This window comes from Liolophura sinensis, chromosome 8, assembly GCF_032854445.1.
Source record: "Liolophura sinensis isolate JHLJ2023 chromosome 8, CUHK_Ljap_v2, whole genome shotgun sequence".
In the NCBI taxonomy this organism is placed as follows: domain Eukaryota; kingdom Metazoa; phylum Mollusca; class Polyplacophora; order Chitonida; family Chitonidae; genus Liolophura; species Liolophura sinensis.
The window spans coordinates 50265184-50286793 of record NC_088302.1 but is presented as its reverse complement, the minus strand read 5'-3'; the positions used below and the strand labels follow the sequence as shown (position 1 = coordinate 50286793).

At 39.3% G+C, this 21610-nt stretch overlaps 3 protein-coding genes across 4 annotated transcripts in view; 2 read left to right on the top strand and 1 right to left on the bottom strand.

The window, feature by feature from the left end:
- Positions 1-16: 16 nt before the first annotated feature.
- LOC135472888 (gem-associated protein 8-like) lies at positions 17-5911 on the top strand. 2 transcript variants are annotated; one of them, XM_064752599.1, is made up of 4 exons: positions 17-85; positions 1319-1987; positions 2930-2992; positions 3486-5911. In XM_064752599.1, exons 2-4 carry the CDS (start codon positions 1324-1326, stop codon positions 3797-3799), a joined length of 1041 nt encoding a protein of 346 aa, XP_064608669.1. In that variant the 5' UTR covers positions 17-85; positions 1319-1323; the 3' UTR covers positions 3800-5911. The 2 variants fall into 2 exon arrangements, with proteins under 2 accessions (XP_064608669.1, XP_064608670.1); XM_064752600.1 differs by having other exon boundaries at positions 72-173.
- A 3926-nt stretch (positions 5912-9837) lies between these two features.
- Positions 9838-10293, bottom strand: LOC135473641 (uncharacterized). The gene has a single exon (XM_064753503.1). It carries the CDS (start codon positions 10291-10293, stop codon positions 9838-9840), a length of 456 nt encoding a protein of 151 aa, XP_064609573.1.
- A 3689-nt stretch (positions 10294-13982) lies between these two features.
- LOC135472612 (uncharacterized) overlaps positions 13983-21610 on the top strand; it is a 64643-nt gene continuing 57015 nt past the window's right edge. The window contains exons 1-2 of the mRNA XM_064752196.1: positions 13983-15149; positions 15975-17069. Of these exons, the coding sequence (XP_064608266.1) occupies positions 16380-17069 (690 nt within the window). The 5' untranslated portion in view covers positions 13983-15149; positions 15975-16379. The remainder of the gene's footprint in view (positions 15150-15974; positions 17070-21610) is intronic.

Genomic DNA, 21610 nt, shown 5'->3' with positions numbered 1-21610 from the left:
GCATGCCCACATGATACCTGGTCTTCATCAGTTTGGCTTCGTCTGTGCGATTGACGATCAAGTTCAAAGAGCTTTAAACGAAAACGTGAGAAAATGGTGTCTGATGTTAGGACTAGGATAAGCTGGTGGTGAATTATAATATGCGCACGCCGTTCAGTGGTTGAGTTTAGATGGTGACACCTTTTGTGTGATTTGTTATGCATGTTGGATTTTTGGGAAAATATCTGCATGCAGACGTTGTTGTTGTAACTTTGCGGATTGATGGAGCAGTTGTCACTGCCTTCTAAGGGGGTCTCTGTAAAGCTTAATGACGAATGAAAGCGAATGACAACACTATATTTATTTAGTAAATGCTTCCTTAATTACTGTAGAAAAGCGAATGATGGTGTTTTCTTATTAACAGCCTGCTCTGCAACCAATCATATGAATTAGCCACCAACATCGTATTTCCTAGAGCCTGAAAAGGCTGAGAGCCATTTACCCCTGGGTAGCAAATTATAACATCACAGATCTGTCATGCAAAACTAAGTTTGACATTCCAGTGTTATCAGTGTATATTATATTTCAACACCCAACCTCCAGAGCTAAAACATTTGATTATTATTTGGGCTTAGAACAGACCTTGGCGTTGGTGAAGCAGAGATATTCCAATGTCCCGTTGTAAATCAGTTTAAAAGTTAGAATGGTAAAATTCAATGGCCAATACCTTACAGTGTTGCTCTATTCTCTCTTTGTCTTTTAGTATGGTGGAAAGGGAGTTTGCCATAAATTGATGACACCTCTCTAAACATGACTTTTATTACATTGATTTGTAGTAAATAATAGTTGAAATGGTTTTTACATTGTAACTCCATATTTTTTCACAGGTAAACACACCACTGCACTGGTGTATATTTGTTTCCACCATGTTATACTAGTAGGTAATACTGCCAATGTTATTGACCCTGAGAGAGCCATTGTAAAGATTTAAAAGGAAAGACAATAAATAACATAACCTTAGTTATTGTGAAATGGGGTGGAAACAAACCCTAATAGCCACAGCTGTTTTTGTTACCTTTTTGGTATGTCTGTTCAAACTTTATGTGGAATACTTTATCAGTGCATATATGCATGTGGCCAACAGTTGTCTTTGGTCGTGGGTTTCCTCCAGGGTCTGCCTGGTTTCCTCCCACCATAGTGCTGACTGCTGTTGTATTAGTGAAACACTTTTGAGTATGTCATAAAACACCAACCAAATAAATAAGTGAATAAATAAATACTGTTGTCTTTTCTTTTAAAAATCTCTCATAAAATAAAGTGATGGATTATATTCTTCCAGACCTGATGATGGAGCCTCCAGACAGTCAACTGGAGAGGGGTGATGTGACAACTGAAGATTCCTCCCAGGATTCGTCAGAAATTGAGAGTAGTGTAAAGGGCTCTTCCCACCTCCCAGAGCGTCCTGCTGGTCCAGGAAATCAGGCTACTGCCACTGGGGGAAAGTCAGCTGGCCTATTTCCAGATCTTAACACTGTAGACTGGTATCTGGATCCTCGTTTTCAGAGGTACTGGAAACATTACCATCAAGTGATGAACTGGTATCACAAACACCTGGAGACATACCAGATGTTAACTTCCAGGTTAAGCCCTGGGAGTGCCACTCAAAGCCATAGCATTAAGCCCAATGTGTCACGTTTTAATCCATATGCTTCATTCCATCGTAGTGCCATATCACAAAGGCCACGTCTTCCACTAGAAACCACCTACCCAACGTGGACTTCAATTAACACACAAAGTCAGCAAGTGAATACAGGAACACCGCACCATACCAAATCGAGTTCTTATACAAGCAGAGACACAGCATCATCTGGTTTAGAGAGTAGCTCTTGTCTGGAGGGAGCTGAATCAAAGTTAGCCACTGCCATTAATCCTGAACAGTTTGAAATGGAAATCACAGATGAAATGGTGGAATTTTTTGCACAGTCCAGAAAGCATAAGAAAGAACGAGGTATTTATATTTAACATTGGAGCTTGTGGTTGCGTAGGGTGTCATATGCTTGTCCTTCGTCCATGAGATTGCTAGTTTAAAATTAAATCATCATTAATTCAGCTTCGGTTTTGGGCTTTTCTGTCTGCCAAGCAAGGTTAGATGTGTTCTGTGTTGTTTTAATATGCTCTGCCCACAAATTTCATCATTATAATATTAAAGTCAACATTTCTTGATTAGGGTGATACTGAATTTAACTGATATTTATCACTAGAAATCATCCCAGACCTGTGCATGCAAACATTTTTTGTTCTTATGCTTTGTGTCACCAAAACATTTTGATACTGTTTAGAATTAAATAAAATGCTAGTTGTTTCATTTGAAGTTCTAACTGTCTAGGTGATTAGTTCTGAGGTAGAAAATGGGACATATATGAATGATGAATGAACCAGTCCTCTTGAGATCTGTTCATGAGTTGTCATTACGGAAAATTGCAGTAGTTTAAAATCACCTTTATTCTTCTGCATGGCAACGTGTACCATCTTTCATGTATACAGTTCTTCATATTGATATTGTCTTGTGGCAGGTGTATTGTTTATGTCAAGGCAGCCATTTGGTTGTTCAGTATAACTTTATATGTACATAAATACTATTGTGGTTGTTAATTATTGAACTGTTATTTTTACAGCTTAAGTGAAATATTCTTGAGTATGCTGCTTTAACAACAGTCAGATAAACAAGGCATATGTTTGACCGGTCTATTAACGTCACTTATTGTTCTCTTATCAACAGTTTTATGGTTGGAGGATGTTGTTACTGCTTTTTGATGCAGTACCCTTAGTTACACAAAGCGACACAACTCATCATGGATATGGTAGGGAAGGGGAAAATGAAATATTGTATGAATGAATTGAAACTGTAACAGGTGCAATTAATGACGATTTTTCTTGATTATTTTGACAGATGATGCTAAGAAGTTGAGTGATGTGGAAAATAGTGGAGATGTGTATGTTGATGCAGAAAAAAGTAAGTTTATTTCATAAATAGCTTATAGTTGTATGTTTTAATGGATGTCATTCATATTTCCCATTTAGAACTTGTAATTATATGTATGTGAAAAAAATTGTCACTCGTCACCTTAACTCATAAATAACATACATTATAGATGGACATACATAAATAACCTTTGCAACAAAGGACTGATGTCAGTGTTTGAGTAGTCTGTGGCTATAGTACAGTCTTTTAAACTGAAAAAGTTTCTGAGTCTTTGAATAAATAGCACCAAATGACAGGTTCATGGTTCTAAATCTTATCCCCTTTAAATCAAAGTTCATGATTAATCAATGCTGAACTTGAAACATATACACTGACATCTGTATTTGGACTCGTGTACATAGTAGATACATGCTGATGTAAAAATGAGGTCACCTCAAAATGTGCAATACACAATTTCAGTAAGAGTACCTGAGAATATATTCAGTTATTCCAGCACTCATCTTTCCGTTTGTTCGTGTTTCAGCTAATCGAAAGACAGCCACGACTCAGGCACCGACGGAGAGGCCAGGTGCGAGGCGAACCCAAGAAATGAAACTACTGTATGGGAAAGGAGCTGCAATGATTCATGGGATGGAGACTGCCATGCAGATGACCTTTGACCGAAACACTGATATCCTTCAACCAAAACTCTGGCCAAATATGCCCTTGAAAATTGTGTTTTTCATGAAGTTGATAAGTGAATTGTTCACTCTTAATTTCAGGGGATTCACTGTTTCGGTGGGATACTGTGTCTCGTGTAAATGTAATTTGAAGCAGACGCACTTCTCTTCTGCATAAGGTGAAATTGTTTGAAATAATGAGTCTTCCCTGTGATATGGCTTTCTTGCATCAGTTTAGTCAGAGTTGGTCCTTGAACTCTCATGGGAAAAGTGGTGTCTAAATGAAGAATAGCTACAGTATCCTGCAAATAGTCCATGTCTTCATGCAGTCAGGCCTCTGTGTGAAGAGAAAGTCCCATGTTAAAAGATATTTATTTATTTGATTGGATTTTTACGACTCAAGAAGATCTCACATATACAATGACTGCCAGCATCATGGTGGGAAGGAAACCTGGCAGAGCTTGAGGTTAACCCATGACCTTCCGCAGGACGCTGGCAGAGCTTTCCAGGTATAAATGGGGATGAAGCCATCATGAACTGGACTAGAAGTCATAGCAATCACATGGTTAGAGTCTCCTGAGTTATTGTGCTGTGGTAGCATGCTAACCTCTAGGCCACAAAATTTGACTGACAGGCCTACAGAGCAATTTATTGAGCTGCTTATTGCAGCTACATGTACTTGTAACAAACTGTGTAAACTATACAAAATGAATCTTCCAAGACTAGATATTTTGATGATGTGATATAAATGTGTTTTCTTGTAAGAATGCATGGCCTTGTTTTTTTGACCATGGAATAGGCATGAGAATAGCTCTTAGTGCACATTGCATAATGCAAATCACAAGAATTTTTGTTTATGGCCAAACATAAAGGTCAAGAAAAATGTCCGTAAAACATCATTGCCATCCAACACTATAAAAAGCCTACTTCAGATTTCAAGTGAATATCTTTAAGTGAATTTAATTGTTTTTCAAAAAGTTTTAAAAACTTAGTGAAGGTATTTTTAGGTACATTTCTCAGTGGTATGTCTGATGATGATGACGTGCTGTTTTGTTCTCATTTCTTGTATGGGAATCATCTTACTTCAGGGACCGTCAGGGATTGTTGAATAAATGTTTCTTGAATGCCAGAATATAGCATGGAAATAAAACTTGGGAATCGTCATTTGTGGAAAATATGGACTATTCCAGCCATTTTTCCTGCTAAAGACATATTTACATGATCAGAAAGCGTTGAAAAACAGGAAAATCGTGAAAACATTAAGATACTAGTAAGGCAAAATAAAAAGTGGATTTTTGTTTCATGTCTGTTTTTCCATAAAACTGTAAAACACCAAATAATATTGGTGTAACTAAATTCACGAAGGATTTACAAATGTGAGAAAAACATGGAATTTTAGCTTTCTAAAAATCTAAAAATTTTGAATACTCGGCAGATGAATTGGCACTTTAAATGCCTTGTGTGTAAACCTTTTGAATAATCAAATTTTGAAAAAAAAAATGAAAACGTAAAAGAATATGTCAAACAATGGGCATGTAACAAATAACATATACCAGTGCAGTATACCAGTTGTGTAAAGGTGACTTTAACACTGAAATGTATTGTTACTCTATGCCAAGAGTTTTGTCAGATACATGGATGTGGTGAAAAATCCTGCCCAGTTTCCTCCAAGCTCCCCAGATTTCTCCCACTGATAGACCAGATGACTGTCATTTGGGTGAGGCTGTCAATAACAGTATGTTTGTTTTGCACTACCTGAGTGACCATACCTTACCCAAACAGCCCTACATCAAAGTTTTTATTGGGCCTTCGATAGACATTTAGTTTCATTTTTCTCCGTATCTTAAAACCTCAAGTATGCCTTTCTTTATCCAGAATAAAAAAGCTTTCCCTTCTGACCCACCATGTTTATTCTGAGAGGATCAGGTTATGCCAAACAAAGAATTGTTAAATGATGGCATGAAATATTCTTGACACAGCAAAAAACAGATCCGATAAAGTCAATATAAATTGGAAATGTGCTTTGAGTGCTATGTTGTGCCAGTGTACATGTTGGTGATCATTTTCCTCTACCTGAAGGCTAATTTATTATTGATTAGTACACTCTATGTCGTCCCTGAATGCATGTTGTTAAAGATGGCCCAATTTACCTTGCTAATGCTTCCCTCATTAGAAGAATGTATTCATCAAGGGGTGTAAGAGCTAGCACTGTATTTTATGTGTACCTCTATCTTTTCCGCTGGCATTCCATTGAATGGAGTGGTTTGATTTTTCCAATAAACATTGAAAAAGAAGCAAAAAGACACGTGGTTGTTTTGTATGCTGTGGCTTAACCAAGGGAAGGGATGCTATAAAACCTGGACTTCACCAGATATTAAGCGAATTACACAGGGCTTCCTACAATTTTTTCTAAACATCTTGAGCGTCTCTAAGACTGGCCATCATTCAAGTCTTCAATTGATTTTATAGTTTTGCACAGTTCTGTGTAACAGAATTAATCACTGTTTGGTATAACCTGTCTTTTATTGGAATACCTTATTCCTGAAGCTTAAAGCTTTAATGTGGTTGGCCTTTGTAAGTTTTTCCTAGCTATTGATCTCGTGTGCATATATAACAAAAAAAAATGCAGAGCTGGCACATCATTAAGTGCGTACTGGTATTTCCTAATTCAATTCAGGTGCAGGCTCAATCCCGGCCTTGTACAGAGAATTTTAGACACATCTGCTGTGTAGGGCCTTGGTCATCTGCTCCATACGGCCTTGGTCATCTGCTCCCATCTGCTCCATAGGGCCTTGGTCTTCTGCTCCATAGGGCCTTGGTCTTCTGCTCCATAGGGCCTTGGTCATCTGCTCCATAGGGCTTTGGTCATCTGCTCCATACGGCCTTGGTCATCTGCTCCCATGTGCTCCATAGGGCCTTGGCCATCTGGTCCATATGGCCTTGGTCATCTGCTCCCATCTGCTCCATAGTTCCTTGGTCTTCTGCTCCCATCTGCTCCATAGGCCTTGGTCATCTGCTCCCATCTGCTCCATATGGCCTTGGTCATCTACTCCCATGTGGGCCATGGTCATCTGCTCCCATCTGCTCCATATGGCCTTGGTCTTCTGCTCCCATCGGCTCCATATGGCCTCGGTCATCTGCTCCCATCTGCTCCATACGGCCTTCGTCATCTGCTGCCATCTGCTCCATACAGCCTTCGTCATCTGCTCCCATCTGCCACACATGGGCTTGGTCATCTGCTCCATACAGCCGTTGTCATCTGCTCCCATCTGCTCCATACGGCCTTGGTCATCTGCTCCCATTTGCTCCATTCGATCTAACAAAAAATATCATCTCGACGCTTGAGGAATATGTTAAAAAATGGTCAAAACGGGAGAAAGTGGATTCTTTGGAACTTAACGATTGGCTTGAGATTGTCAAAAAGAAGGTTAGTTTAGCTATATACCGTATAGACATTGATGCTCTACCTAAAGTTTAACAGTTTCTGAAGGATCCCACTGTGCAAGAAGCACTCGCTGACCTTCATAGTAAATGTGTCCTCACTATAGCAGACAAGGCTACTAATAATGTCATCTTTATTTGCAAGAATTATTATTATCAAATTTTTTGTTCAAGAGCTATATACATCTACAACAACATCCACGTATTCTGCTACCACATGTACTCTGGAGGAACTATTTAATAAACACAAAACCTTTCTTAAAGAAAGGACCCTAAATACCTACCCGTCATACAGAAATACTACAACTTTACTGGATTCCTAAAATGCATAAATCCCCGTACAAGGCTCGATGTATTGCGGGTTCAAGGAGTTGTATCACCAAACTCTTGTCAACCCTACTTACAAGAGTGTTACAAGAAGTAAAGTCATTTTGAAATAAGTATTGTGCCATAACAAAAAATTCAGGTGTCAACTGCATGTGGATTCTTAACAACTCCAAACGTCTTACAGAAGAAATTGATGCTTATGTGCATGTACCGTACAAAGATGTATCCACATGTACTCTCTCTCTACTACAATTCCTCCCAAAGATCTTATTTAAAGAATATCGTTGTTAATTGTCTCGGTATTCACTAAAACAGGTCACCGTTACATTAACGTCAGAAGCAATGAGGCTTTCTTTGGTTCTACTATTTATAAAGATTCCCACTCATGGGTTGTTACATTATTTATTGACCTATTGCTGAATTACTTGAATTTCCCATTAATAACATTTATGTGAACTTCGGGGATACCATTTACCAACAGTGCACAGGTATTGGGTACCAATTGTGCGCCTCTTTTTGGCAGACCTATACCTGTTTTCATGTGAATACGACGATATGCAGAAATTACTTAAAAGTAATATCTTTAAAGCTCGATCCTTTTCATGTACCAAGCAGTGTATTGATGATCTACTGGCGTTAAATAACCCCCATATTGCTGAAGCGTTGAAGGAAATCTATCTGCCTTCATTGGATTTAAAGATGACAACAGATAGTCCTGATGGTGCATCTTATTAGGATTTATATCTGTACAACGACGAACATGGTCTACTTTCACACGGCCTTTATGACAAAAGGGATAATTTCAATTTTGATATTGTAAATTATCCTTATATGGATAGCAATATACCAAAGGGTCCTGCGTATGGCGTATACATATCTCGCCTTGTAGCATTTGTCAGATCTTGCGTTAATTGTGATGACTTTAATCTGCGTCACAAGTTGCTACTTCAAAAACTAGTTTGTCAAGGATACTCTATCAAATGCCTTCATTCTAAGCTTCTCAACTTTTACATTGAGTATAACACTCTGGTTGACAGGTATGGACAGAGTGTTCAGAATCTCTGGCGATCTGCATTGTGATCAACCACATAGACGACGCTGTTATCCTTATGTACATATCTGTCACGTACATGGTATTTAACAACATAGATGGCGCTGATAGCCAAGTGTAACCATCTATCTTGTAGACAGCTTTTATACAGACCAGCATGTCATGTGTAACATCATAGATGGCACCTCTTGTGGTATGAGATCCTTACATATTAAAGGGAAAGACGTAACGGTCTGTTACTTTTGAATCACAATCTGTTCAGTTAAGGTCTGTAACGCTTGTCATTTTCAAAATGTATCTAATACCGCTTAACCTCGTGCTAGGGGCCGTAAAGGCAGCCATGCTCATTACATCTGCATGATGCCTTTATGAACAGTTGCAATCAAAGCGCCACTGAGATACCTTGTTAAATTGTTATTTGACCTGGAACTCATTAATGGACTACGAATTTGACCTTTGGTATGGAATTCATGCCTGGAATACCCACTGTCTGCCCAGTATCATTGAAAACTGATGACTGCTTCTGTCTTGTGTGTTACCGGCTTTATTTCCTATTTGTATAATTTCTTACATACCTTTGTCTTTTGGAGCTAGTGTTAAACGTTGTTTCGGAAATGGATTTTGCCATTATCGACTTGGAACGCCCTTTATGGACTACGAATGGTACATGAATGTCGGACATGACACTATATTGGTCATACTCTCCCATGTGCACCATGCGGCCTTGGTCATCTGCTCCCATCTGCTCCATATGGCCTTGGTCATCTGCTCCCATCTGCAACATATGGCCCTGGTCATCTGCTCCCATCTGCTCCATATGGCCTTGGTCATCTGCTCCAATGTGCTCCATATGGCCTTGGTCATCTGCTCCCATCTGCTCCATACGGCCTTGGTCATCTGCTCCCATCTGCTCCATATGGCCTTGGTCATCTGCTCCCATCTACTCCATACGTCCTTGGTCATCTGCTCCCATATGCTCCATACGGCCTTGGTCATCTGCTCCCATCTGCTCCATACGTCCTTGGTAATCTACTCCCATCTGCTCCATACGGCCTTGGTCATCTGCTCCCATCTGCAACATATGGCCCTGGTCATCTGCTCCCATCTGCTCCATATGGCCTTGGTCATCTGCTCCAATGTGCTCCATATGGCCTTGGTCATCTGCTCCCATCTGCTCCATACGGCCTTGGTCATCTGCTCCCATCTGCTCCATATGGCCTTGGTCATCTGCTCCCATCTACTCCATACGTCCTTGGTCATCTGCTCCCATATGCTCCATACGGCCTTGGTCATCTGCTCCCATCTGCTCCATACGTCCTTGGTAATCTACTCCCATCTGCTCCATACGGCCTTGGTAATCTACTCCAATCTGCTCCATACGGCCTTGGTCATCTGCTCTATAGGGCCTTGGTCATCTGATCCAATGTGCTCCATACGGCCTTGGTCATCTGCTCCCATGTGCTCCATATGGCCTTGGTCATCTGCTCCCACGTGCTCCATATGGCCTTGGTCATCTGCTCCCACGTGCTCCATATGGCCTTTGTCATCTGCTCCCATGTGCTCCATATGGCCTTTGTCATCTGCTCCCACGTGCTCCATATGGCCTTGGTCATCTGCTCCAATGTGCTCCATACGGCCTTGGTCATCTGCTCCCATGTGCTCCATATGGCCTTGGTCTTCTGCTCCCATGTGCTCCATATGGCCTTGGTCATCTGCTCCCATGTGCTCCATACGTCCTTGGTCATCTGCTCCCATCTGCTCCATACAGCCTTGGTGATCTGCTCCATAGGGCCTTGGTCATCTTCTCCCATGTGCTCCATATGGCCTTGGTCATCTGCTCCCATGTGCTCCATATGGCCTTGGTCATCTGCTCCCATCTGCTCCATACAGCCTTGGTGATCTGCTCCATACGGCCTTGGTCATCTGCTCCCATCTGCTCCATATGGCCTTGGTCATCTGCTCCCATCTGCTCCATATGACCTTGGTCACCTGCTCCCATCTGCTCCACATGGCCTTGGTCATCTGCTCCCATGTGCTCCATATGGCCTTGGTCATGTGCTCCATATGGCCTTGGTCATCTGCTCCCATGTGCTCCATAGGGCCTTGGCCATCTGCTCCCATCTGCTCCATATGGCCTTGGTCATCTGCTCCCATCTGCTCCATATGGCCTTGGTCATGTGCTCCCATCTGCTCCATATGGCCTTGGTCATCTGCTCCCATCTGCTCCATATGGCCTTGGTCATCTGCTCCCATCTGCTCCATATGGCCTTGGTCATGTGCTCCCATCTGCTCCATATGGCCTTTGTCATAATAGGCTGTACCCCTGTCTTCAACCAGCATAGTATGCAAGCCTGTGTATGCCAGAGGTCTGTGGTTTTCTCTATGCACTCCATATTAACAAATATTGGAGTATAGCATTATAAAGAGAAAGCAAATGAACCAATAATGTGATATATGACTCAACAATTTTCCCTGTGCTGTACCCTCAAACTTGAACTGGAAGTGGTGCACAGCTGGTTATTTACATATATTGAATCTGTGTTTGCACACTCATGCACCAGTACACACTCTGGATTGGTTTTAAAGCTATTTTCTTATTTCACTTCGAAAACAGTATGATAGATTCGTTTTAGTTTGTTATTGGTTGCATGGTGCTTAGAAACTCCATGACGCATTCCAAGCTAAACTTACATGACTTTACATGACATTCAGCTCTACATGATTCCACTACTTACCTTGATATAGGTTGATTTCATATCCGACAAACATTTTATAGCCCTTGGATTATTGTTTTTATTGTTTTTCAAAATTTTATATATTCATTTAAGTCTCTTTCCTATGTCATACCTAAGCCGAACAGTATTTTTTTGATTTCTTTCCAAAATAAATTTAATTTCTCTCAGGGCAAAATGGATTCTTTAGCTACCATAACAACACATATTTATACAATGTATTAGGCTGTTATTTCTATCTTTACTTTAGGCTTTGTTGGCTTTGTGCTTAATACTGCTGTCTGCGCTGTAAATTGTTTTCTCCTTTGTGCTGTGTGCTGTTATCTATAGAGATCAGATTGACATGTGATGGACATGTGCAATCAGCATGTTGATTGGTCATTGTGATATATTTGTCTGTTGGCAATAGAGATGGTTAGAAAGTGGGCTCCTGAGCAATATTATTTCTGGACCTGAGCCACATGCTGAAACCTGACCTCTCCAGTATCCCACAAGGAGATGTAGTTAATTGATTATCCCAACTATTTCCCAGTAAACACGAGAAGGTTGAAATCTGGATGAGTCAAGCATGATGCAGATGTTTAGATGCTCAGATTGAGTAATCTCTCATAATGAGAGCAGGTGGAAGAAATTCAATACTTCCTGTAATCCACGATTTTCATGGATGTGCATGAATGTCTCGTGTAGTATATTGATTCGTTAATATGACAGGTGTGTAGCTTTTTGTTAGTACAGTGTGTAGAGTTTATCAGATTTGCTGTTTGAGTAGTGTACAGTTTGTAAGGTTTGTTGTAAGTTATAATAGTGGAGAGTTTGTAAGGTTTGTTGCAAGTTATAATAATGGAGAGTTTGTAAGGTTTGTTGCCAGTTATAATAGTGGAGAGATTGTCAGGTTTGTTGAAAGTTAGAACAGTGTAGAGTTTATCAGGTTTTTTGACACATATAATAGTGGAGGGTTTGTAAAGTTTGTTGCTACTTATAAATAATAGTGGAGAGTTTGTCGGGTTTGTTGCCAGTTAGAATAGTGTAGTGTTTGTCAGTTTCTCGCCATTTAGAACAGTGCAGTTTGCCAGATTCGTTGCCACTTATAATAATGGAGAGTTTGTTACCTTAAGAAGAGCGTAGATAGTTTGTCTTGTTTGCAGAGTTTGTCAGGTTTGTAGGCATTAGAATGGTGTAGTTTTTCAGGATTGTTGTCAGTTATAACAGTGTAGAGTTTGTTAGGTTTGTGGCCAGTTAAAATAGTGGAGAGTTTGTTAGGTTTGTGGCCAGTTAAAATAGTGGAGAGTTCGTCAGGTTTGTGGCCAGTTAAAATAGTGGAGAGTTCGTCAGGTTTGTTGCCAGTCATAATAATGTAGAGTTTGTCAGGTTTGTTGCCAGTCAGTATATTGTAAAACAACATAGAAGAAAATATTGAAATTGTTGGCACTTATTTTACCTTGTACAGCATGTATGACCTAATCCATTCTTGATGACTGTGTATGTAGATAAGCTGAAGTAGTAAGCTGATGAAGAGTACCGGTATCATGATGACTTCAATATTCAGGGTTTCATCCATTTTGTTTTACGCAAAACTGATCTGCTAAACTGATATGTGATCATGGGTTTTCAGTAAGTTTTAGAGATTGCATGGGTTTGTTAGGTTTGTTGCCAGTCGCATTACTGCAAACGTTTCCACTTTTGTTGTCAGGCAGTAAAGGCTTCAGTATACCATATAGTTGGACAAGTTTGTTGTCAGGCTGTACACGATGGAGTTTGTCAGATCTGTTGATAAAGGCAGCATTCTTTAGAGCTTGTCAGGTTTGTTGACCATAGACGACTATGTACTTATTTATTAATTTATAAAATAGTTTTTTACTACAGCATTCATAATTATTTAAGCTATAAAAGGGCAGTCAGGGTCATGGAAATAGTGTTCAAAACTATCTGACACCAAAGTTAGTTCTCTATATAAAACAAGTCACTGCACTTTGGAGAGCAAAATTAAGGCAGGGCTACAGGGTATCATTATATTCCCTGGTACCGATGGTTTGAACATCCAGGCAAGGCTAAGGAAATGCATGTATGTTGGGTTGTTATGCTATTCTAAACGCTGTGTTTATAGTTTTCTTGTAAATTAAGTTATATATTTGCAATGTTAAGATATCATAATAAATGCACATTGTAGCTATTAAATACGTAGGTAGGTGTCCAGAAAGATGCTTGGTCTGGTTCTCAAATTTTCCTTGATTAAACCTTCATGTTATTCCATATCATATAATTATTGAACACTGGGTAATTAGTAAAGGAAATGTTAATCTGCCCTGATGTGTTTTTTTTCCAAGGTACCTTTTATTTTTGTTCAGTTTATACTTTCGAACATAAACCTGGTTTGGAAACTAGAATGTATGAAAATATATGTACCTGATTTAGCACATGCTGGTGGGAAGATATTAGTTTTGACGTGGGACCTGTTTGGAGACCTCAGAAACAAAAGATAATGATAAAATCAGAAATTAAGGCAGAATAGAGCTCAAGGAAGCTTTCATCTGTGATCATGTCTTGGAAAATCCAATAGATGCATGATCTGGTTTTTCAACCATATCAAAATTACTATGTTCATCCAAGTGGTTGAAGTTTTTTGCCATACTAAATTCCTTGATACACCTGTCAGAATAAGAATATAACAGCTATACTTTCATATTTATGCTGCTTTAATGATGGGGAATACTTGACGTGCCATTGAATATATATTTTTATTATGGTGTAACATGACACCTTTGAATAAGGTCAGACTGTGTCTGAGATTGATCGTTTTGATGATTAATTATTGGTACCTGAAGAAGTATAGAGTTTGATACCTGTATGATATATGGTATGTTAAGAATGGCACATGGTTCCATTCATGGCAGGCAAGGAACAGTTTGGGGGCATTTAAAATATATGCATCATCTGTGGACCGGGAGTTGATTTTCAGGTCAGTAGGTGTAGGGCATTGCTGTTTGTGTGCTCTAAATACTGCGTATCGGAACGGATTCTGACGACCAATTGTGAGGCCTGATATTGATCCGTGAGCGGCTTAAAGGATTTGTGGCAGAATCAGGTGATGTCATTCATAGTGTAATAGGTTTTCAAGTTTTGGTGGAGTTTCTCCGCTGGCTCAGTGCTTGGATGAGTAAGGGACAGGCTGACATGAGCATGTCTATTGACCTGAGCTGGTCTGGCTGAGTCAGGCGTTAACCTGTCCAAGCCAGTTAACGAGTAGTGTAGACAACTGTGCTGAGGGTCCAGACAAGAGCAGCCAAGCCCAGCCAAGCCCCTCATCTTTTTTCACCTCACTACATGTATAACAATCCGCCTGCGAGGCCTGTAGCATGGATTCACACCCGGTTACTCCACAGCATAGCCAGCCCTATCACAGAAACAATAGCCGGCTCACAAAGCTACTAATTCCTGACGTTACAAGCTGTGGAAATCCCAAGCATATCTAGCGGGAGTTTCCATTGGCCACTGGCAGTCAGACAATAGTGGTTGTGCTGGGTTAGTTTTTACCTGACTGCCAGATTGAAGTCTTTGATAGTTTTTCTGCTGGCGTGTCAGCTAGAGCACAGATTCTGGACTGGCTACATGTAGAGTGTCTCGCTGGGAAAGCAACGGCTGTGGCATGTGCAAGATCTTTACCACCATTACCCCCATGGGAATACTCTCCAGTGCCCCTGGATATATGACGTAGATATACCCAGCCTTGGAGACAGCGAGGCGATCTGGGTGAGTTCTTACCATCACCTCCACCTGACCATGTCCGGGGCACATAGCCCTCATAATCACGATCTGACGCCCGATTACAAAGCTTGTTGTGGCCTGTGCACTGACCATGGCATGTCTCCTTCCACAGAAGTGTGGTAACATACATGTATGTAAATCCCGCTGAACACAGCTTTCACTGACAGAAGAATATAGGATAGCATCAGCTTGAGTTTTGATGCTGAAAAACTCAGGTAAGGTTTGTTTTGAATGTCTTATTTTTAATTGATTTAAAAACTTCTGTCTTTTAACTTTTTGAGTCAAGATACCAATTTTCCTGTGTTTTTAATATAAATATGAGAAATCTCTCAGTGAAATACTTAACATGTTTGTAAACATATTACTGTTGAAGTCATTAAACCATAGGCACGTATTGTTGGTGTTAAACCTGAATCTTTGGGCTGAAATACATCATAAAAAACATGTAAGGACAAGAAAACAACTGATTATGGGTTGGCTTTTAACGGTTTATTTGTTTTGGTTTTAGAAATTGGAAGTTATAGTTATGCTTGAATCCGCTTTTTATGCAAGATTTTATTGAAACGGCAAGTTTGTCATCCGGCTACTTGTTTACGTGTTTACATTTTTGTATTCTTTGTTGCAGTGCAACATTTACATATTGTAATTCTGTTCCTACCTCATTTAAAACATAGAAGCTTAAAATACCATTTTTTTCTAAATTTAAAAGTAAATGTGAAAATGATTCACCCTATTTCTTTTAAATTTTGAGACACCATGTCTGCTTATTTTAGCCAATGTATATGTAATTCTAGCAGGTATATTGTGTTTCTTTTTTCCTACTTGGTCAGACTATCTAATGAACAACACACTCATATCTTTACTTTTCCAAAAGGTTGGTAAAAAATGTAATATTCTACTTTCAACACTACTAATATCTTTCCCAAATTTTAGGAGAAGTAGGGTATGTTTGAGTACAGTAGTGAAAACTATGTTACCTTCATATTTAACTAACCTTGATGGCTGAGCAGTTTATCATGGTGTGTCATTTTCCCCCCCAGGTTCTTGTTTGTGAGATTAGTGCTGTGCAAAAATGCTGTGTGATGACTGTACACCAGATGAGGAAGGGACAGAGAAATCTGATGTGTTTATAATCATTTGTACAACTAACTTGGTCTTTTCGAAATTGAAGATGGCATAGTGAGTGTAACCTGAGGATCTTCATCTGTAACTAGTTTAATACAAACTGTGAAGCAGTCAAGAAAATGGTTGAAAGTGAGGATCCATTAAAAATATCCATAAACGTTCCACGTCCAACTATGTGTTTCATGGAACTATGGCTGCAAAAGAGAGTTCAGAGGTAACCAAAACAGAAGAGTAATTTGGAACCTGTTTCTTTTTGAAGAATACAAACCAATGAACCTTTCCAATCTTGCCACTTTAAGATCAAATTCCTGAAAGGAGACATGGGTGATAGTGCTGGTTCACTTAAAAGTAGTGAGAAAATAGCAGTTTCAGTGGGAGCTGTTGCTGAAACTGAACTTCAGACAAAACCTAGCGGTTGCAGTTCCTCTTCAAAGGGAACAGTTACTGAGAGTGAAGATCTGCACAGAATTGCATGTGTAAGATTTGTTTCAAAAAAAGTTCTTACTGAATCAGGATGTTCCACTAAAGCTGTCCCTGTTAGGCCAGTATCCAAGGCAGTTTTGGCTGAAACTCTTGGTCATTCAAGAAGTGCTTCCACGCGACCAGTTTCAAAAAGAAAAAAGTGTGAAAGCGAATGCCTGTACAACAGCGCCATCCACAGACCACTGTCTGTAAGAATTTCATCTGAAACAGTCTTTTCAGGGAACTGCGAAGCTGAAAAAGCTGTAAAACTAATGGCTGAAACTGATAGTGCTTCTAAAAGTGCCAGTCACAGACCCCTGTCAGTGAAGATTGTAGCTGAACCAGAAAGATTATCTAACAGCGCCAGGTGTAAATCCATGTCAGCTGGAATAGTGGCAGAAACAACCAAGAGCAGCATAGGTAGATGTGATGCGGGTTCTGCAGGTGTGGCCAGTGTCTCATCCATTGGCACCAACAAGCCTGGTGACAGCGACAGTTTGTGTACACTGGAGAAGGTGTCCATGATGGAGGATGCCGATCTTGTGGAAGTAAGTCTTACATGTACTCATAAATCTTGTTATCAGATCCCCAGGATGGAAACAAAGCAGGTATATTTTTGGCATTGCACTGTCTTATATACATGATCATCATGTTTATTTGGTTTCCATGAATTTGTTCTGCACATGAAAATCTGTTTCACATGTGATAAAGTGCATCAGTTATCTGTCAAATACCGGTGGTTTACGCCGAGCACTACAGCTTGCTTCACTCATGAAACATCCTACCATTGTGAAATAAGTTTTTGCACCCAGATTAACATTGTTGGCATAAAAGTGAAATATTGCTGAGTATCAATCAATCAGTCCGTTAGAACTGGTTCTGCTCGGTCTTTGATATACACTTCTGTGAAAATGTTCTGTATACATACATTCTATCTGGGTGCTTGGGTAATACTGTCATAGAGCAATAGATCACTTGCTGAAGGCTGTCAAAGACTGTATTACACAGTATGGGATTTGAAGTATAGGGTAATGTACAGCTTAATCCATGGGATAAGATGCAATACTGTCCCTGACATGTGAGCCAGTTTATTATACAGGACATTTGTCCAGACAGACCTCCATGACAAGATCAAAGTCATATTTCTAGAAATTTTGTATGGTCCTGATTTGATTTCTTGAAAAAATAAAATGATCAAAGGGCAAGAGAAAATAAATAGTAGGCTCCATTAATAGCATTACTTTGATTTCCAGCAGGAAACCTGTCAAATTTAGATATGAATACACCTGTTCCTGAAGTGGAAATCAATTCCAGAAGGAAATCAGTTTCAGGATACAAAACCATCAGTGAAAACTTGAAGGCAAAGGTTGAAATTTCAGTTCATTCCATCTGATTTTAGTCCATAGTTTTAATGGAAGAGACCCTTCGAGGACAATAGTTAGCAGACCATGTATAATGGAACACTGCATGATGGGTTTGGTCTTGGTTGTTCATCTGATTTTCTCTTTCCTTTGAAGTCCAGATTTACAGATAGTATCACTTTGAGATGTATTCACTGCATGGTTTCTTCTAGTCATTATCCATGATTCCCTGCTGTAATATTGAGACTCATCATTGGTGAACTTTTTGAGGTAAAATGTCTTGACTTGACAACATGCAAGACTTTGGTCGTAAGTCACGGGAATATATTTATTGTCCTACAGAACTATCCAGAAGACAGAAGCAAAGGAGACTGTACACCTCATAGTTTAACAGTTCTAAAGTGTTACCCCAGGCTTGTGTATGTTGATGGCCTTGGACAGCCAATATGTGGTGAAGGCTAGAATCAGATGAGTGTTGCCATCTGTTTATGGCTGGTTACTAAGTAAACATGTTTATTGTGTATTCAAGTAGTGATTACCAGTAACATTGTGCAATTGTGTGAAGGTGACCCTCATACAATTTAAGCACAGGCCTGTATGCATTCTAATAAGTTGCATTTTATGTGCAGGAAACATTTCTTGTAGATTTTCACGAGTATTTGCACGTGTGTGTGAGGACAGGGTGGAATGTTTGACTAGAAGGTTTGAAAGCCCTGATTTGGGAACAGTTTGTCACAGATGTCTTGGGTTCAACAGGTTTAGATTCATTAGTTTGGAATCTTGATAGGCATAATTCTATGTTGATAACTTAGTCACATTTAAGATCAGAACGTCCACAAAATGGCATTAAAATGAGTGAATTCATCATCAGATTTTAAGTTTTAACTTCTTTTCATAGAATTTTGTCTTGTTTTCATCTTACATGTATGTACAACAGCATATTGGATTGCTCCTTAAATACTGAGCCATTTTACTAATGCATTTGTACATGTACAGACAAGCACAAAAACTTTTTTTATCTTCTGAATTTGTATGAGTTTCTACATCTCCCACTGGGTATCAGACATCAAGTCTGGTTTTCTACACGTGGGCTGTGGGCAAAGTATCAATCAGTTTGTATCTGTGTACTTCCATTGTACCTCATTATCAAATCTAGGTTAGGTAATACCTTATAGAGATGTTAAAACTGCATGTGGACCATATGAACTATAGTTGAGGCTTCGGACAGTTTGAAAATCAACAACTCCACAGTTTTTCCAATGCCAGGGCCTGAACTTGTACGTTTTTGAAGTGTTCAGGAATTTCAGGGGTCAAATTAAAAACAGTGCCCCTAGATCAACATCATTGCTAAAGTAAACCTTTTTGGGTGCCCTGGTTAAGAGGTGGGTGCTTATGTGCACCCATCCACCCTTAAGTTACAATCCTGAATTTGGGATCCCAAATGATAAAATTTTCGTACTTTTATGTCATTTACATATATAAAAATGGTGAATTAGGACAGCTTTGTGAGTCAAAATGGGAGACCAAGCTATTCTGCAAGATCAGTCCCTGAATATCGTATCACAGGTATTGGCAGACATCTCAGATAATTGCATTCCTTTTCTGGGTATAGATACAAGTACATGTACATGGCCTGCATTGGTGATTGATTTTCATGTATGTGAGCTCCCCTACTCTTCTGAAATCATGTATACATATTGATACGTGCATGTCTGTGATATTGATTTGTTGTTAATACTGGTAGTGTGTTTCATTAAAGATCAAACACTGCAGAAATAAGTTCTACATTTAAGAGACTGATGAGTCACAAATTACACACTTGGGACATACTTGTACTTTTTTCAGACATTAAAACTGCTGGATCATGGTATCAGCCACATTTATTACATTGTTTACTTTCTTTGACTTCTAATCATTGTTCTTTTATAGAATAGTGTAACGATTCTAGACCATTTTGTATAGACATTTAAGAATCTGTTACGAGGCCAAGATTTAGTAGGCTGTACGTGGAACGTAAGCTGCTTTCAGAATGTTGCGTGAGGTGTATGTATTGTTAGTTTTGTAGGATGTACGCCCAGTTGATGTATTTCCTGTAGACACATTGTATTTATCAGCCCTCAGAGTTTCTACTTGATCTGCCATTTGTGGAAGGGCAGCATGTTTATCACACCACATTGTGGTAGAATTCCAAGGGATTGAATTTTTGGGGCATCAAACCCACCAAGATTGCTTTTGTGCTGTCTACATTTTTTGGATGTTAGGAGCCACTTAAGACTAGAATAATTATGAGGCATTTGCTTTACTGGTATTTACTTGTACTGAATGGTACTGCTCAGTTTCCACCCAGTCTTCTGTTGTTTTCTCATGAAACCCCATGTGGGGCATATGAATATATACCAGTTTGTTTGAGACAAATATTCAAAATCGAGACACAGGAACTTATTTGCGTCTATGGGACTCCTTCAGGCAAGATCTAGGGTAGTATTGCTAACAAATCTGTTCTTACTTACCTTAAAATAACATTATTAATTTCAATGAGGAACAAATTAATATGTACTAAAACCATGAAAATATTTCGTGAACATTTCAAGGCCTACTTGTACTCAACACATGTAGGCTATTATGGAACATATATACTGTAGATTTCATAAATTTTCATTAATAAAATAACATTCATTTTTTTTATCAAAATCATTAAACATAAATTTATTCTCTAATTTTTACGAGAGACAAATCTCACAAAAAGAAAAAAAAGGAAAAAAAATGAGTTTGTAAAAATGGGTATCCATGGTAACTGCAACAGATGGTGATGTTCAGATATATGGCTAAGTTCACCAGAAACTGACAATTTGCCTAGCTGTTTTAGATGAGCTTTCAGAACTGACTAGACTTCTAAAGCAATCACGTTAATGGGAAACTTAGATCAGGTTGCTACTCACTGGAAAATGGTACCATCTGTGACTGCGCATTTACAAACAGTACATCACAAAATTGTTTTTATTCCCAAATCTCTAGATCTTGCCAGGAAGGCCCTGAAATGGATCGTGTTGTATCCCACGTAAGTAAGGATAAAGGAGAATGTCGGGGAAAAAACTGTTATTGGCAGGCATGTCAGGAGGAATTGTTGTGAACATGCCCTGTCTGCACTGAGGCTCGTCTCTCTACCCCAGCCCCCACCTGAGTGGGAGAACCCTGGCATACAATCTGGCTGTATTTGATTAGGGAATTCTGTCGATAGTTGTAATATAAAGACCATTGCACAAAGGTTATAGATTCTTTTTTTCTTATCCATTCACACTGTTATTGGAACTGATATCCCAGTTCTGAGACTGTTAAAATGTTATCTCTCATTGTAGATATAGCTATATGTGCTTAGAGATAGCAACATTTAAATGTACAAATTGGTTACAGTAATTGTGTGTAAACTGACAGTGTTTTCTGGGTAACAGTAAGATTCCAGGGATTCCAGTGATACATGTAAGTTACGGTCAGTTTCCGTAGTCTGTTGTGGATTCCGGCACTAAGTTACGGTCATTTTCTGTAGTCTGTTGTGGATTCCAGCACTAAGTTACGGTCGGTTTCTGTAGTCTGTTGTGGATTCCAGCACTAAGTTACGGTCGGTTTCTGTAGTCTGTTGTGGATTCCAGCACTAAATTATGGTTGGTTTCTGTAGTCTGTTGTGGATTCCGGCACTAAGTTACGGTCAGTTTTTGTAGTCTGTTGTGGAT

What these genes read in the sequence shown, in the direction of transcription:
- LOC135472888 (XM_064752599.1), top strand. Translation starts at nt 1,324, where the DNA reads ATGATGGAGCCTCCAGACAGTCAACTGGAGAGGGGTGATGTGACAACT. An exon ending in AAAGCATAAGAAAGAACGAG is followed by an intron (nt 1,988 to 2,929) that starts GTATTTATATTT and finishes TTATTTTGACAG; the next exon opens with ATGATGCTAAGAAGTTGAGT. An exon ending in GTATGTTGATGCAGAAAAAA is followed by an intron (nt 2,993 to 3,485) that starts GTAAGTTTATTT and finishes TTCGTGTTTCAG; the next exon opens with CTAATCGAAAGACAGCCACG.
- LOC135473641 (XM_064753503.1), bottom strand. Translation starts at nt 10,293, where the DNA reads ATGGAGCACATGGGAGCAGATGACCAAGGCCATATGGAGCACATGGGA.